Below are 19,429 nucleotides of genomic sequence, written 5' to 3' on the forward strand. Positions count from 1 at the left end.
ATAAACTTACAATATCGGTGAATATATTACAGATAGGTCATTATTAATTATCAGTGATTCAGTAAACACTAATAATCGAAATTGTTTTCTATTTTTATGAACTGTATCCGCTTCAAAAAATGAAGATGTCCTCCGCCTGTTTTTTTTTATTGTTTAATTCTAATAATGAAATGATAATATTCCTGAATGAATACATCTGAATATTTGTTATGCGTTAATTACTCCGACCTTATAGATAAATTCGTGAAATTCCGGTGACAAAATTAAATACTGACCTGATATACATAGACATCAAGTCTTGAAGTTTTCAGATGAAGAACGTAAGATCTGTAGGGAACAACCAACTAAATAAAAAAAAAAACCTTCGAAATGGCCCCTGCTGTGTATACATTGAGCCCAGGATAGAATTTCAACCCGGCCGCTGATTGGCTGGCTAATTATGAATTTCAAATGTAAAAATGTTTTCTGACAGGTAATTATTCCTAGATAACCATGATATTAATTTGGAAATTCATATTGAGATTTAGGTTCAAAATACCAATTTTGATAATAAATAGGTAAAAATATTAGAATTTCAGGATTTTTTAAGTGCAAAATACGCCTGATTTCAATAAAGCTACCCTGGTTGGAGTTTGAGCAGAAGGACCCAAACTTTTTTTCTATCTAGTGTTATATGATAACCTAGACTTTAATTATAGAACACAATAGCTAACTAATATTCCTTTGTTTTAATAATACAGTACAAAACTTTAACAAAGTTTAACACTGTGGTCTATGTAAAATTCTTTAGTTGGTTGCTCTCTGTAAACTGAACGTATTGTACAACATCACCTACACTTCAATATCGTAGAGAACGAGCAGATATCATTCAAACCTACAAAATTCTAAATCATTTGGACATACTGAACGTCGACTCACTATATTCAATGAAATTGGACGAACTTCAACGAGGGGGCACTCCAGAAAACTATATAAAAGGCAATTTAGACTGGGATAATCAGGCCACTTCTTCAGCAACAGAGTTATCAACATCTGGAATTCTCTACCAGAGGAAGTGGTGTGTTCACCATCTCTTAATACCTTCAAGTCAAGACTCAATAAGTACTGGAAAAACCACCCAGCAAAATTTCAACCATCTTTTTGACAAAATTTGTACAAATCGGGGTGAAAAAAAGTAAAAACAAATTACACACAGGAATGGACAGCAAACCCTGTGATATTCTAAATCCATGGAATCTTTTTAACCTGTGTTTTTATCAGTGTCTGGCACTTATATATGTGTCGGTATATCATACTATGAGATTAAGTAACATTGTGTATATATATATATATCCTGTTTCCTTAGCAACGGAAAAAGGAATTCAACATTAATGAAATGACTGTATATTCATTATTTTAAGCAACCGGAAGTCCATAGTACGCGTAGGAGTACACTATGTCATTGTTTGAAGAAACTTTAATACAACTCCAGCCTTAGCTTACCAACGATGTCAACTGAGAGAATACTGAGCGAATCATTTTTGAGCGGAGATCTGCAGTTTTCTATCAATGTCTTTGAATTTGGACAGTAGTTCTTGTATCCTTTTTTCTTTTTACATTATTATAGATATTTAGATTTTTGCAACTGTATATCCATTAAAGTTATATTATCGTAATATATAAAATATAACATGAGAAAATATTCCCTTAAGAATTTATGACACATATAACTTTAACTATGCTATTGTTTGTTACTAGTCGTTATAAATGTGAAGAGCCAGCCAGGACCACCTCCAGGGGGTCCTCCTCCTGATTATTCCAAGGAACTGGAGACTGAATTACGGGACGATCTGTTTCGTGGGTATAGTGAACTACAGCGGCCCACGGAGAGAGTACATATCAATGTGTCTCTCAGCATACTTACCATCAATGATATGGTAGGTTTTCACTTTAAATCCAAAATATTTTGCTTTGATATTTTCTTTCGCGTTATACAAAGGAAATCAGTTGATAATATCGCCCCAGAATTACGGACTTTCAAGTTAAAACAAGTCGATCACTATTTTTAATCAATCTTGATGCTCCCGAAACTAGAAAGTGATTGCTCATGTTACAATTAAAAGATAAGTTTATCATTGGATATAGCAGAAATGATAGCTGTATTCCTTATTCAAAATATTAAACTTCTTTCAGAGTATAAAGGACCAAACGTTATCGCTGACGGGATATCTTTCAATTGTAAGTATGTGTGTACAATGTTCATAACTGGTGCTAACGTTCACATCTAATTGGTAGAGTGACGTCACATTTAATAAGATAACTATTCAGTGTAGGCCTTAGTATGATAACAATATAACATTGATTAATATTAAAACCGTTATAAGGGCAAAATCGTAATTCAAATTTGATATCGATTAAAAAGGTGAAATTAAAGAAAGAAAAATCATTGAACACCCTTGCAAAGGGACAGGTTTCACTCCTTCATTTCTGATAATAAGAAGTTTTCGAAGACAATCAGGACTGCCTTTGTTAGCTTTGCTGCATGATCGAGATATGTAGCGGACAGATGAAGCTAAGGTTTGAAGTGACTTTCATTTGAAGTACTACCATATATGCCTGGACAAAAAAGTCGACTTTGTGTTAAATCAACATTATATATACACTGTCTTTGCCCTTAAAAGTTTAACATCACGAAGTAAATAAAAAAACACACCAGTCCATCATAAAGAGACGTACAATATTGATAATCTTTTGTATTCCAATGGACAGACTATGGGGTTTTATTTACCAACTCATTGGAGATATTTCCAATAAGGAATAGCCGTCCTAACGATAACATCATAAAGGAATAGCAGTCCTAACGATAACATCATCCTTGAGACTTATTCATTCTGGGTTCAATTGTGCGAAAGATGATTCGGCTAATCACAGTTTAACACTTTGCAAATCCAAATAAAATGATTCTGTGTAAAATTAGATGGGAATTATGATTCACACAAATTAATTTGAAATACTTCATTCTTTACCATTTCGCCAACTTTAGAGAAGATAAAAGTTTTGAAACGAAAATTCCACTAATCATGTGTTTAATCTAAACCACGTTTTGAACAACCGGGCTCTGGTAATTTTATGTCGTGTTTAACTACCTAGTGTCAGCCTTGTGGCCCCTGCTTAATATAAAAGATTTGAACACGAATAATGTCTCGCCTTATTATTTAAGGACAAAATGTGGTAAGGATAACAGGTTAGCCTGATAAAGTAGTTATTTTCTAGAATTAAAATCAAATATACCACACGTTTTATATAGAAAGGATGTTTTATTTTTACAAGGTTGATATAACCCCACACTGACCTTTACAGGTTCATAGTAGATAAATGTTTTACTGTTGATATTATACTTTTTTCGAAGTGAAATGGAACATTTGAATTTTACAGGCATGGTTAGACGAACGTTTGTCGTGGGATACCGATAGTAGTTATTCCAGCATAAAGTTCCTGTTCAGTACAGAGACTTACGTGTGGCGTCCTTCACTCTTGATAGACAATGCGTAAGTTATAATTACACTCCAGAACTACTGGTTTATCATTGGATTGGAATTACAATTTTGGCACATAGTTTTCAATATGTGTTCCATTGTAATAATTTTTTCTGAAAAAAAAATTCAATGGTAAAAATACATTGCGAAAATATTAAGTTTATGTTGGAAAAATCATTTTGTCGTCAGAGCTAAGATAATGACCTTTCTATCATTTATTTCTGTGATTTTAATACAGACAACATGGAAAAGCCAAACTTAAACGCACCAAATTTTAACCACCCTCTTTTGATACAAAAACGGTAAAATTTCTCCACGCTAAAATATACCAATTTACGGTACTTGACCAGAGCTATCCCATTGTAATATATTTTTATATTCGTATAGTTTATTCAATTTTCTAGTTAGCAGAAGACAACACATTTACAAAATAAGTAATACAATTAGTTTCAGCATCAAATATTAGATTCAGCACGGTGTTTAATTGTAAGCGAAAATACATTGTTAGCATTGACTTTATGTCAATGCAACCCGGTTATAATAGCCAGATTTCAATAAAACCACAGGGGAAACGCAATTAATGCTAACTTACAGTAGTTGTGATAAAAATGAAGACTTCAATATATCTGATATCCAATTGAGCTGATTTCACTGCGCACGTGAATATCACTTTATTTTTTAACTGGAATATTCATTAATAAAGGTATCTTTACTGTCGATCGATACGTCATCAATACCCGTATACTTACGGACGACTTGACGTCATTAATTGTTTGTGCACAGGGTACACGGTATATCCGTCATCAGTGACGTGAATACACCCATGCGAATACAGGACAAGGGGCTGATTACCTGGTCTCCAGCCGACATCTACACTGTATCATGTGTGTCCGACATTATGTATTACCCACTGGATATTCAGACCTGTTATCTGTCCCTGACCTCATGGGCCTACACAAACAACGAAATCAGCCTCGATTTTGACGAGGGCGAGCGTGTGGATTTGACTGCATTTATACCAAATGGCGAATGGGAATTATTGGCAACCGAAGGTGCAGTCTCTGGAAGTCGTTCAAAAGGTGACAACAGTTTTTCGAACGTTAAATTTTCCATCCAGCTGAGGAGACGGCCGCTATTCCATGTGTTGAATACTCTGTTTCCAGTGGCACTGATGGCGGTGCTCAGTGCCATGGTGTTTAAGCTTCCCGTGGAATCTGGAGAGAAAATTGGGTTTGCTCTGACTGTCTTGCTGGCGTACGCTGTGTACTTGACATTGATATCAGACAACATTCCTAGCACATCAGTATCCGTATGCTATTTATGTAAGTTATTTTATGGCATGCTTCCATATTTTTTTCCTTTGCAATATATTACTAGATGTATAGCAATCGAAAAAGACTGTATTATATAAGCTATCTGCTCTAAAATTCAGAGTTTAATACACTTTCGTATTGAAATGATAACTTCAAAGATGAATTAATGATGTTATTCTTTACTTAAACTGTAACAAAAAGTTCCCTATTAACCATAATTGACTATTTTCTTAATGTTTCATGAAGATGATTATTATATAGTTTTACCCAAAAAAATGGAGAAACAAATCCATGTAAAGTGTTACCGTATATGTTTATACAGCTATCTACCTTAGTCTTATCCTTTGCTATGGAACCTTGTCCGTCCTGTGTACGATACTGGTGATAAACTTTCACTCACGGCCGGAGGGACAGGATATTACACCATGGACTAGGCGTATCACCACAGCCATCATCATGCCACTGGCCTGCTGGAAAGGAAGCTGTAGCACCAGTAGTTGTTGTAAAAAGAAAGTTCGGCCCAATGATACCAAGACTATCCATGTTTTGTCTGGTAAACTGAAATGATATTCCAGCCATATCCATCCAAGAGAGTTTAAATATAATCAAATAATGGTGGTAGTTTCTTAATACCGCAATACTAACATCTGTCGGGCTATTCGTGAATTGCTTTTTTGGTTCGCATAGAGCAATATGACAAATACTTATTATTTCAAGTAATCTATTTTCACCTCAGGAAAGCCAGAGCTTGTAAATGTGATCGAATCTGAAAAATATATAAGATATATCTTATTATCAAGAAATTATAGTAGTTTCCATTTTGGAAATATATGTTCCTTCTTACATTTTTTATGATATATCATATAGTAATTTATACCTCACCTGTTTTATTTCGAAGTTTCCAAAATAAAGGTGAATGTACCTGATCCTGTACCGGAATACGACCTGGCTTCACAGGACAGCCTTGAGGAACAGCTCACCTGGTATACCATCTCAAAGATCCTTGACGCGGCGTTCTTCAACATTTTCATGTGGATTATAGTGTGTACCTCTATTATTTTCTTCTCCATTTTAGCCGGCGAATACGCAAATGTCTAAATATTCAGAGTAATGTGTTCCAATCATAACTAATCGAACAAGACAATTGCTATATCATGTATGAGTTGTTTAATCAATTCGCATGCTATTTATTGAATACGCCATCATTTTGATCTAAACGATAAATTGGCTATCCAAGGAGCGATATTATAACGTATGATGTCACGAAAAGATGGTGTGATGTCAGAAAACAATGGCGTGGTATCTGAATTCAAAGATTGTGCGACAATTTTTTAGTTCGACCTTTGAATCTTATTATATATTATTTACATTGCAAATGGCGAATCTTGGATAATGATCATTTATTCCACTGAATGTTTTTCATTATTTTGTCAATATATCGACTATTATTCTGATTCATAATGAATTGAACTTAATTACTATCAATAGCAACTCCATCTTTACATGTTACCTCGCTTGCAGGTAAGTATCCCTTGTCATTATCTTGTGACCGAAACTCACTTCATTTTCTCTTAAAAGTATGATGTTACGTCGGCAATCTATTGACGTTACAATGAATATCTACCCTCAAAGGCAGATGTATTTAATATGCAGAATATCATGTTCTAAAATACAGTGAAACTTTGTTAATTCGAAGTCAGTGGGACCGGTGTAACACTTCGATTTATCCCAGCATTCCAATGAAGTTTACTTAAATTTTATAATGACAGCTTTGATTGGGACTAACAAAATGTATTGAATTTAACTGGGCTTCAATTTCACGAAACAAAATTGTAGACTTGTAGTTTTTCTCCTTAATATGTAACTAATATGAAAGTGTGTGATTTAAGTTCGCTTTTTTTCTTTTAAACGTTTGTTTCGAGAAATTGGAGCGTGGTCTTTCAGTTTACGAGGTTCAACTCTTATTTCTCACATTTAAAGGTTGAGGGGCGTAATGGATAGATAATGCAGTAAGCACAGTGCGATATGCACGTCTACATGTATCCATGAATCTTTAGAGGAAGAATACTATAAATATGCGTCATGTCAAGATCAACTTATTATTTATATGAAGTTTCTAACTTTAATCAAACGAATCACTATTTTTTGGAAATAAATCGTCTATCAATTTAAATATTTTTAACAGTATACAGTACGTGAAATTTCAATCCAATTGACTTTAACAAGCCCTGTCAGTGATCTTAAGTATCAGTAAATATATAGGTCAAACGTGTTTTGTAATTCTAAAACAACAATAGACGGATCCTCTATTTAACAATGGTCTGTCTATAGGTACAGTATACATAGAGTAAATATTAACTATGAGTATATCATCTTACAGACTGTTCTGTATTAAACCAAGTATATTTACATTTATATCTATACTCTGACATATGTTAAAAGATATTGTCTCATTATGTTTTGCTATAGAAAGCAAGTGTTAACGACAAAAAACTGATATGATACTTTATATTTTTGTCTCACATCGTGTAGCAAACAATACTTTTTATCACCTTCCCTTTTGTTTACAGAAAAAATATGTATTTTTTATTGTCTTAAAATAATGTTTATTGTAAGTTTAGCCTATTTTGAAATTAATGCAATCATCTCTTCTATGTTCCACAATGTCTAGATCGAAACACAAGCCAGCCCTTATATGTAAAGGCAGATCGGTACCAGGCTATGACCTATGAAAAGAAAATCTCTGAGGTGGTCATGCGTACTTGAATTAGTTTCTAAAACGTCATTTTGATTTAAACAATTTTTTGTCAAAGTTTAAAAAGAAAGCATCAAAAAGCATCAAACAATGGAGATCGTGATCACTCTGACAGTACATTAAACCCCTCTTTATTCTATCTTTGAAAGAATTCATAAGATCACAAACACCGAGTATCGTTATTATTGTCATGTTCAAATATTGTACATGTGTTTACCGATGTGATTAACAAGGACAGTTATTATTGACAGTCTGTTTGTACGAAGATTGAGTCTATAACTATATTTATATAAAAGTTATTTGAGGACAGTCCTTTAACTTTAGAGTAATAACGTAAATATGTATTATACGACAGCTGCGTTAACATCCTCAGTTATAGTGTAGCTCTAAAGCCCAACACTATATAAAATTAATCCTTTAAAGAATCATTGATATTAGTAGGCATTTATTTTACTTATTGCAAATTTATATTGACGCGAATCAAGGGGGAAACGTCTAGATCATCTCTCCTTCCTCAAGAAAACAACAGAACAATTGCGTTTTTAAAATGATATTTCTTCGTCGATGTTTTGACTAACTTGATCAAGTATTATTTACTTTGAGTCTTCTGACTCATGAGTTGGATATACATATGTATTATTTTATAACAATCAAATGGTATACAATATAATACAAACACATGGATTAAGCTAGAATGAAGAAACGCATTGACAATTAGTCACGTAATGTTTACATATATTTCCTTTCAAACACTGTCTGTGCTGTTGTTTCTTCGTTGTTAGTCTTTTGACATTTATAATAAAATATATTATGATAAATAATAATAAGATAGATTAAAGTCTAATACACACTGTTCATATTGTTATTTTGTCTTTTTCATGGTATTTGCCATTTTCACAACAATTGATGACTTAACAAATCTCACAACCATCGCTAGAGGCTTAAAATTCAATGAGAAAATATTTCTATTCTTTTAGTATTCCAATTGTTTTAGAACGTACCCGTAATTTGCATTAATCATAACCTTTTAGTTTTCGCCACATTTCTGTTTTGTTCTGTTTCAATCTCTTTGAAACATAATGTAGCTGGTGACTGAAATCCTATACTACTTGGTATATGAGAAATGCACTGTACCGAGTATATTTCTATATAAGAGGTTGGTAGGATATGTCTCATGCTATCTATTAACAGAAACATGGTTAACACCGGACAAATCTTTTGTCTTAATCGACACATTCTTTTTGACATAAAAATTCATTATCAAATATCTGTGTTCGTCAGTTTTTCTTGACAGTGTCACAAAGAATTGAACTCCGAGAAGATTAGTCCGAAGAGCACAATAGAAGAAAGGCCAATGGCAACCAGGAACAAAGCAAAGAAAAATTGATCCAAGATGGAACTGATGATTTTCCAGCTTATTTCAAAGTCGTCCGTATCCACTTTTTGATTATCATCTATCTCGATTTCCGGATTGTCTATCGCGATTTCCTCTTTTGGTAGTGGAGTTTTCTGCACTGGTACAGATATCACCTTATTCCTCTTGTTTCGGTTTCCATTTTGTGGACATTTCCTAGGAAGACAAGGTTGCTGCCATCGCACTATAAATGCCATTATTTTTGCTGCTAGCCTCCAATGTTTAGGGATTTCCATTTCGTCGGGTCGGAAGTACACGTTCAGAACGAGAATAGAGCACATGACAGCAAACGTCCCAAAGATCAAAATCAGAGCCAGGTAGATAGCTGAAATAATATATTAATGATTGTCTACGTTAATGCAAGCATCAATACATATTCACAACAAAAATATCATTTGCTATTATTAATTTTGCTTCGACTATATTACATATCAGACATAAGTCTTAGATATTTATTTCAATATATGCATTATACAATATATATAACGATGTATGATAAATATATAAACAATTTTATATTATTTATCTGATCATTGTTTAAAAGAAAAAAAATCACGTTGTGCTTGCTCAAGAATAAATAACAATAAAACTACTTGTACCTCAAACAGTATACAAAAAAATAGTATACATGTATACTGTATGTCGTATGTCGGCGTGAATGTGTATGTGCTTTGTGAACATGTATACTGTATGTAGTATGTCGGCGTGAATGTGTATGTGCTTTGTGATGTTTACATTATGTATGTTATGTACTATAAAATATCTCCAAAAAATATAATAAATAGTTGGTTCTCCGATATCATAGTTAAGATACTTTCTTTAAGTATGAATAGCTTACATAAGTAGCAAGACGTTAGTGAAGTGCTGGGAATGTTATCCGAGATGAGTGTCAAGTAAACAGCATACGCAAGCAGGACAGTCAGGGAAAATCCCATCTTCTCGCCAGAATCCGAGGAAGGAAGCTTGAACACCATAGCACTTAGTACAGACATCAATGCCACAGGGAAAAGCGTGTTTAGAACGTGGAAGAGAGGGCGTCTACGCATCGTCATGGTGAACTTCAAAGTGGAAAATGTATGATCGCCCCGTGTTTTTGCGTCCCCATTCGTCGCTATCGAGGTGACCATCTTCCCATTCACCATTCTCTGAGTAGAAAGAAAAGTCGATTGGTTGGGCAGACAATTGAAGGCTGATTTCATTACTAGTATAGGCCCAGGAACTCAGTGAGAGCGTACAGGACTGGATATCTAAAGGGTAATAGGTGATGTCAGAGGAACAGGCGATGGTGTATATCCCAGCAGGATTCCAAACAACATACCCAGGCGATACTATACGCATTGGAATGTATTTGTCGTTTATCACAGAGAAATCATCGATTCTGAAAAAGAGAAAATCGACATTTACAAAAGATTGATACGTGTAAAATGAAAAAATAAAGAGATCTCGATAAATGAAAACATCAGAAAAAAAAGTTAATTAATTGATAACTTGAAAAATTCGTAAATACAATTTCGAAATTCTATATGAAAATCGACATTTACAAAAGATTGATACATGTAAAATGAAAAAATAAAGAGATCTCGATAAATGCATTTAAAACATCAGAAAAAAAGTTAATTAATTGATAACTTGAAAAATTCGTAAATACAATTTCGAAATTCTATATTGCAAAAAGGAATAAACAAATTCACTCGTTCAATATTATTTACATTATATACGATAAATTTAAACCTACGTGTTATCTATGATGAGAGATGGCCTCCAGACGTAATCCTCTGTGGAAAAGAGAAAGTCCACAGATGAATAATCCTGGCTGGTGGCAGAAGTATTGGACCAAGAAAGTCGACTATCGACCCATTTCTGCAACAGAGTTATTCTCATAACAATGATAGTAGCATTAATTAGAGTCGTGCATACAACTTTCCCGAATCAGAGAAAAAAATGGTCTCATATTTGTAATTTTCTTTTGCTTGTAAATATGAAGAACTGCCGTCAACTTTCTTCGAAACGATAATAATAATTATTATCTTTATTTTCTCCAAACTGAAGATTAAAATATCATTTTATAATATGCAAGCTATATGCATAGCTTATTTTATGCTGCGACACAACTTTTTTTTAATAATTTTATTTATCCTCGTATCCCTTTATGGGACCTCCATATCCTGTTGGGGGCCCCTTCAGTAGCCAGTTTAGCTGCTCTCTGATTGGCTGGTTATTTTTAGCCAGTTTTTGCGAGAAAATTATTTCAGCAGCGCCATTTTGTCCCGAAGCTTTGTGCATCAGTTAATATAAACTTGGCGATTTCATAGACAATTAAGCCCACCATCAATCCACCCAATTTGATATCTTTTTGTTTATTGCATTATCTTGATGTATTTACCAGAGTGTTTAATTCTGTAGAATTTTGTTATTTTAATTCGTCATTTTTACATTTACAAATTCGTAAATTACAATTTCGAAATTCTCTTAAAAAATTTATTGCATTAGTAAAAAAGGTTCTCATTTTCAAAATATTTTAAATATAAAATCAAATTCAACTCGTTCAGAAAATATTATTTACATTATATACGATAAATTTAAACCTACGTGTTATCTATGATGAGAGATGGCCTCCAGACGTAATCCTCTGTGGAAAAGAGAAAGTCCACAGATGAATAATCCTGGCTGGTGGCAGAAGTATTGGACCAAGAAAGTCGACTATCGACCCATTTCTGCAACAGAGTTATTCTCATAACAATGATAGTAGCATTAATTAGAGTCGTGCATACAACTTTCCCGAATCAGAGAAAAAAAAATGGTCTCATATTTGTAATTTTTCTTTTTCTTGTCAGTATGAAAAACTGCCGCCAACGTTCTTCGAAACGATAATAATAATTATTATCTTTATTTTTTCTCCAAACTGAAGATTAGAATATCATTTTATAATTTGCAAGCTATATGCATAGCTTATTTTTATGCTGCGACACAACTTTTTTTAATAATTTTATTTTTTTCCTCGTATCCCTTTATGGGGCCTCCATATCCTGTTGGGGGCCCCTTCAGTAGCCAGTTTAGCTGTTCTCTGATTGGCTGGTTATTTTTAGCCGGTCTATGCGAGAAAATGTTTTCGGCAGCGCCATTTTGTCTCCCGGAAGCTTTTTGTGCATCATTTAATAAAAACTTGGCGGATTTCATAGACAATTTTAAGCCGCACCATCAATCCATCCCAATTTGTTTTCTTTTTGTTTATTGCATATGTAATAAGGATATATTGATGCATTTACCATGAGTGTTTAATTATGTAGTGAATTTTGTTATTTTAATTTTCTATATGCATGGCGTAATTCTGTGGAATCCCCACCAACAGGATGTAAAAACTGTTGTAATATATTGTGCAAAAGTTGTATTTCCACCATGATAAATTTTGAGGAATATAATATTATGGTTCTTTATAATACATTGTCATCTTTATAAGATGGCCATTTCAATTCATATTGTCTTTGAGTCTTATGTAGAGCAAGCATAAAAATATTTTTATAAATAAAGACATAATATGCAAAATCAAAATTATGAGGGGAAAAAAATTGCAAAAAAATGCAATGTGTTATTGAACATGTAGTTGTAATTACATCTTTTTTATGTTTCATTCAATAAGATTAAAATTTTAAGGACATTCGAATACTTAATTAATTAAGTGAATTAATAACTTTGCTATTCTTGTATCAGATAATTACGTTGATAACCCATTCATTTTATTTCTCAAACAGCTTGCTGGAAATTTCTATGCCATTGCCAACCAAACAACGGGGATATTTGGTGAACTCCAAAATGATCCTATACGTTTATGAATTGCGAAAATATATTTAAAACAAGCGTCATTTCTATTACATTTTTCTACAGAGTTTAGACAGTTAATACAAAGATTTTCATTCTTATTCGAAATCATCAAACGAGTTATTTTACTTACCAATTCAAAGTATGCTGTGATTGACATAAACTGGTCTTTTATATCCTGAAAGAAAACATATTATTAATATAAATGATCATTATTTTTGGTTCTCTTTTTCGTCCTCCTAGTTACCTAGATTGTAAATATAGCTAACGTATCCAACTGAATGAAATCAGTTGAATTCTCCGTTTAATTCTTGTATTTCCTGAGATACCGTTCGATGGAATATAGTACTGTGATAGAGAAACTGATTTTTTTATTTAATATATGTTCTCACCAGATCGTTTACTGTGAGTTACGTGTAATATAGTGATAGAGTACTGATATTTAATGTATTGTTATCTCACCAGATCGTTTACTGTGAGTATGTTCAGTAAACGTTAATTTAGTGATAGAGTACTGATGATTTTAATGTATGTTCTCACCAGATCGTTTAACTCGATGAGTACGTGTTATGTATAATATATGTGATAGATAGAAACTGATATTTAATGTATGTTCTCACCAGATTCGTTTACTGTGAGTACGTGTAATATAGTGATAGAGAACTGACTTGTTTAATGTATGTTCTCACCAGAGATCGTATTACTGTGAGTACGTGTAATATAGTGATAGAGAAACTGATAGTTTAATGTATGTTCTCACCAGAGATCGTTCCACTGTGAGCACGTGTAATATAGTGATAGGGTACTGATATTTAATGTATGTTCTCACCAGATCGTTTACTGTGAGTACGTGTAATATAGAAGTGATAGAGTACTGAAATGTTTAATGTATGTTCTCACCAGATTCGTTTACTGTTAGTTACGAGTGTAATATAAGTGATAGAGTACTGATATTTAATGTATGATTGGCCTCACCAGATCGTTAGTACTGTGAGTACGTGTAATATAGTGATAGAGTACTGATATTTAATGTATGTTATCACCAGATGCGTTTACTATGAGTACGTGTAAATATTGTGATAGAGAACTGATGTTTAATGTATGTTTCCACCAGATCGTTTACTGTGAGTACGTGTAATATAGTGATAGAGTACTGATATTTAATGTATGTTCTCACCAGATCGTTTACTGTGAGTACGTGTAATATAGTGATAGAGTACTGATATTTAATGTATGTTTCTCACCAGATCGTTTACTGTGAGTACGTGTAATATAGTGATAGAGTACTGATAATTTAAATGTATGTTCTCACCAGATCGTATTACTGTGAGTACGTGTAATTATAGTGATAGAGAACTGATATTTAGATGTATGTTCTCACCAGATCGTTTACTGTGAGTACGTGTAATATAGTGATAGAGTACTGATATTTAATGTATGTTCTCACAGAGAAATCGTTTACTGTGAGTACGTGTAATATAGTGATAGAGTACTGATATTTAATGTATGTTTCTCACCAGATCGTTTACTGTGTGAGTACGTGTAATATAGTGATAGAGTACTGATATTTAATGTATGTTCTCACCAGATCGTTTACTGTGAGTACGTGTAATATAGTGATAGAGTACTGATATTTAATGTATGTTCTCACCAGATCGTTTACTGTGAGTACGTGTAATATAGTGATAGAGAACTGATATTTAATGTATGTTCTCACCAGATCGTTTACTGTGAGTACGTGTAATATAGTGATAGAGGTACTGATATTTAATGTATGTTCTCACCAGATCGTTTACTGTGAGTACGTATAATTAGTGATAGAGTACTGATATTTAATGTATGTTCTCACCAGATCGTTTACTATGAGTACGAATAATATAGTGATAGAGTACTGGATATTTTTAATGTATGTTCTCACCAGATCGTTTACTGTGAGTACGTGTAATATAGTGATAGAGAACTGATGTTTTATGTATGTTCTCACCAGATCGTTTATCTGTGAGTACGTGTAATATAGTGATAGAGAACTGATATATTTAATGTATGTTCTCACCAGATCGTTTACTGTTGAGTACGTGTAATATAGTGATAGAGTACTGATATTTAATGTATGTTATCACCAGATCGTTTACTGTGAGTACATGTTAATATAGTGATAGAGTACTGATATTTAATGTAATGTTATCACCAGATCGTTTTTACTATGAGTACGTGTAATATAGTGATAAGAGTACTGATATTTAATGTATGTTCTCACCAGATCGTTTACTGTGAGTACGTGTAATATAGTGATAGAGTACTGATATTTAATGTATGTTCTCACCAGATCGTTTACTGTGAGTACGTGTAATATAGTGATAGAGTACTGTTATTTAATGTATGTTCTCACCAGATCGTTTACTGTGAGTACGTGTAATATAGTGATAGAGTACTGATATTTAATGTATGTTCTCACCAGATCGTTTACTGTGAGTACGTGTAATATAGTGATAGAGTACTGATATTTAATGTATGTTCTCACCAGATCGTTTACTGTGAGTACGTGTAATATAGTGATAGAGTACTGATATTTAATGTATGTTCTCACCAGATCGTTTACTGTGAGTACGTGTAATATAGTGATAGAGTACTGATGTTTAATGTATGTTCTCACCAGATCGTTTACTGTGAGTTACGTGTAATATAGTGATAGAGTACTGATATTTAATGTATGTTCTCACCAGATCGTTTACTGTGAGTACGTGTAATATAGTGATAGAGTACTGATATTTAATGTATGTTCTCACCAGATCGTTTACTGTGAGAGTATATGTAATATAGTGATAGAGTACTGATATTTAATGTATGTTCTCACCAGATCGTTTACTGTGAGTACGTGTAATATAGTGATAGAGTACTGATATTTAATGTATGTTCTCACCAGATCGTTTACTGTGAGTACGTGTAATATAGTGATAGAGTACTGATATTTAATGTATGTTCTCACCAGATCGTTTACTGTGAGTACGTGTAATATAGTGATAGAGTACTGATATTTAATGTATGTTCTCACCAGATCGTTTACTGTGAGTACGTGTAATATAGTGATAGAGTACTGATATTTAATGTATGTTCTCACCAGATCGTTTACTGTGAGTACGTGTAATATAGTGATAGAGAACTGAAATTTAATGTATGTTCTCACCAGATCGTTACTGTGAGTACGTGTAATATAGTGATAGAGTACTGATATTTTAATGTGTTCTCACCAGATCGTTTACTGTGAGTACGTGTACTATAGTGATAGAGTACTGATATTTAATGTATGTTCTCACCAGATCGTTTACTGTGAGTACGTGTAATATAGTGATAGAGTACTGATATTTAATGTATGTTCTCACCAGATCGTTTACTGTGAGTACGTGTAATATAGTGATAGAGTACTGATATTTAATGTATGTTCTCACCAGATCGTTTAACTGTGAGTACGTGTAATATAGTGATAGAGTACTGATATTTAATGTATGTTCTCACCAGATCGTTTACTGTGAGTACGTGTAATATAGTGATAGAGTACTGATATTTAATGTATGTTCTCACCAGATCGTTTACTGTGAGTACGTGTAATATAGTGATAGAGTACTGATATTTAATGTATGTTCTCACCAGATCGTTTACTGTGAGTACGTGTAATATAGTGATAGAGTACTGATATTTAATGTATGTTCTCACCAGATCGTTTACTGTGAGTACGTGTAATATAGTGATAGAGTACTGATATTTAATGTATGTTCTCACCAGATCGTTTACTGTGAGTACGTGTAATATAGTGATAGAGTACTGATATTTAATGTATGTTCTCACCAGATCGTTTACTGTGAGTACGTGTAATATAGTGATAGAGTACTGATATTTAATGTATGTTCTCACCAGATCGTTTACTGTGAGTACGTGTAATATAGTGATAGAGTACTGATATTTAATGTATGTTCTCACCAGATCGTTTACTGTGAGTACGTGTAATATAGTGATAGAGTACTGATATTTAATGTATGTTCTCACCAGATCGTTTACTGTGAGTACGTGTAATATAGTGATAGAGTACTGATATTTAATGTATGTTCTCACCAGATCGTTTACTGTGAGTACGTGTAATATAGTGATAGAGTACTGATATTTAATGTATGTTCTCACCAGATCGTTTACTGTGAGTACGTGTAATATAGTGATAGAGTACTGATATTTAATGTATGTTATCACCAGATCGTTTACTATGAGTACGTGTAATATAGTGATAGAGTACTGATATTTAATGTATGTTCTCACCAGATCGTTTACTGTGAGTACGTGTAATATAGTGATAGAGTACTGATATTTAATGTATGTTCTCACCAGATCGTTTACTGTGAGTACGTGTAATATAGTGATGATAGAGTACTGATATATTAATGTATGTTCTCACCAGATCGTTTACTATGTGAGTACGTGTAATATACTGATAGAGTACTGATATTTAATGTATGTTCTCACCAGATCGTTTACTGTAAGTACGTGTAAGGACACTAAAACAACAACTTTCTTGGAAGGTCGCTGTAACACTTGGTATCCTGTAAATAGTTCTGTCCTCAGACTCGTCTCTAGGTCTGTGGAATAGACAGGAGGTGATGCTGCTCTGGATATCCCACCAGATAGGGATAAAACCAACAAAACTGAAACAGAGTATACACCTCACCAAAACAAAGAGTATAGAAGAGCATATTATCAACAAAACTGAAACAGATTATACATATACAGCGTAGAATGGGTCAGATGGACAGATTAGTAATCAACAGAATTGAAACAAAATATATTATTATAAGGAGATTTAGTACAAAGTTGTAACTCTTTTTAGTTCATACGTGTTTATTCGAATTCCATTTATATCCAGTATTAATATAGGCAACATAAAATGTTTATCATTAGCATTTTATTGTCTTTATTACGAAACATCGAACCCTTGTACTTAGTGCATAATTTAAACGGACAGATGTAAAATCATTGTAGTAAAACCCGTGTTCAGTACTCCTACATTTGACATTGCTATACTAATTTCATTGATTTATTCATGCTGGGTTAACCCTGAATGAACTATATGTATTGTTAAATGAATGAGTAAAAAATGAAAACTGAAAACATTTTAAAGGATATAAAATGTAATGACCTCAATAAACTAAATCCTCGAAATGTCATATCTAAAGGCGATTCAGAATGCCAAAAAATCAAATTACGTTTTGATATTAACTGATAAATAGACATATCTTCAAATTGCTTGAAAATAAATTCGCTTACCAATTTTAATTAGTCGTTCCATTTCGTTAGAAGGCCTCCAAATCTCACGACATGCAATATCACATATGTTGGTTTATTCCAAACGGAGAACGTCGCTCTGTCGTAAGTGTAAATACTGTCCCGAGTTGTAAGGTACACACATAGATATATCTAGAGTAGCCAAGTAGTATTGAAAACCCTCAAGCACATCGACACATCAAACAATACATCCAACTTAACACCACCTCTCGTTAAATCTTGACCCAAGTAATTGGGATATACCTCCAGTGGTAATCGCTCAATATGTTTCCTCAATCTTTGTTCAATATCTTCCCTTAATCTAAACTAATTTGGTTAATACTGTTAATGTATGCGCAAAATCATGAAGTGTTTGCATTCATTATTGTGTAGGATATCTGCATTTTATGAAATACCTAAACTAAATAATTTAAATGCCACCGTTTGCATGTTTGGCCACTATAAGATAAGGCGATTGTCATTATTTAAATAAAGGGTAACAATCAAACAATATCGGTCTACGAGGCCATCGTAATGACAGAGTAGACAACTTGTAAAAACATCAGATTTAAATATCTTAGAGTTCCAATGGATTAAAGCGTAATCTTATCAAAAATTATCACGATTAATTCTGAGTACATCCTTAATTTGTTTTTATTGCATCTCCTTAACATAAAAATATATTCAATTTAATACTTCAGTGGAGGCATTTGCCAGGTTTTTCTCGGGATACTGCGGCTTTCCTCCACTAACTAAACTTAATTGTCAATGGGACGTTAAACTATCAAATGAAACCAAAGAAATCGCATTTTTTATTTTTGCGGTGATTTTGAAAAGTAAATAATGTCAATATTTTGCTGTTTGTGAAATAAATCATTTTAAGAGTCCTCTACAAGAATTCCTCTACAGTTTGCAAACTTTTTTTTGTTGAACTTAAAAATGATCAATACATTGTGACGAATATTTATATTTTTACATATTATTTATATCTGAATATGGATTCTTTGTCCATGTTCATAACCATTTTATGACAAATAAATGCCTTAGATGCACCAAAAAATCTACGAAGGCGTACATAGATGATTCTAATATTTACATCTTAGAGGTAGGCTCTTTTTATTAATTTACATTCTGAAGACTGTAAAATAACTTCAACTGATCTTCAAAAATTTGAATGTCTTCAAGTTGTTACTAATATGTAACACATCGCCTGACATTTGATGTCATCCTTCTAACTACCATTTAGTGTGTCAAGCCTTGATACGATAATTGTTTCTCCTATAGCCTATTTTCGAGAATACGTGCAACTGTA

The 19,429-nt window shown here is 33.0% G+C and overlaps 1 protein-coding gene and 1 pseudogene across 1 annotated transcript; one reads left to right on the forward strand and one right to left on the reverse strand.

The window, feature by feature from the left end:
• Window positions 1-926: 926 nt before the first annotated feature.
• On the forward strand, window positions 927-7,944 carry LOC138319640 (neuronal acetylcholine receptor subunit alpha-5-like). Its single transcript, XM_069262790.1, has 7 exons — window positions 927-1,101; window positions 1,738-1,916; window positions 2,173-2,217; window positions 3,415-3,527; window positions 4,299-4,837; window positions 5,151-5,381; window positions 5,727-7,944. Exons 1-7 carry the CDS (start codon window positions 927-929, stop codon window positions 5,924-5,926), a joined length of 1,482 nt encoding a protein of 493 aa, XP_069118891.1. The 3' UTR covers window positions 5,927-7,944.
• A 245-nt stretch (window positions 7,945-8,189) lies between these two features.
• On the reverse strand, window positions 8,190-18,142 carry LOC138319641 (acetylcholine receptor subunit beta-like; annotated as a pseudogene).
• Window positions 18,143-19,429: the final 1,287 nt, after the last annotated feature.

Source organism: Argopecten irradians, chromosome 3, assembly GCF_041381155.1.
Source record: "Argopecten irradians isolate NY chromosome 3, Ai_NY, whole genome shotgun sequence".
In the NCBI taxonomy this organism is placed as follows: Eukaryota; Metazoa; Mollusca; class Bivalvia; order Pectinida; family Pectinidae; genus Argopecten; species Argopecten irradians.

Bases quoted from the DNA above. Each gene is read 5' to 3' on its own strand.
- LOC138319640 (XM_069262790.1), top strand. From the start codon at position 927: ATGAAATTGGACGAACTTCAACGAGGGGGCACTCCAGAAAACTATATA. The intron at 1,102-1,737 runs GTACTGGAAAAA...GTTTGTTACTAG, and splicing joins TTCAAGTCAAGACTCAATAA to TCGTTATAAATGTGAAGAGC. The intron at 1,917-2,172 runs GTAGGTTTTCAC...AACTTCTTTCAG, and splicing joins TACTTACCATCAATGATATG to AGTATAAAGGACCAAACGTT.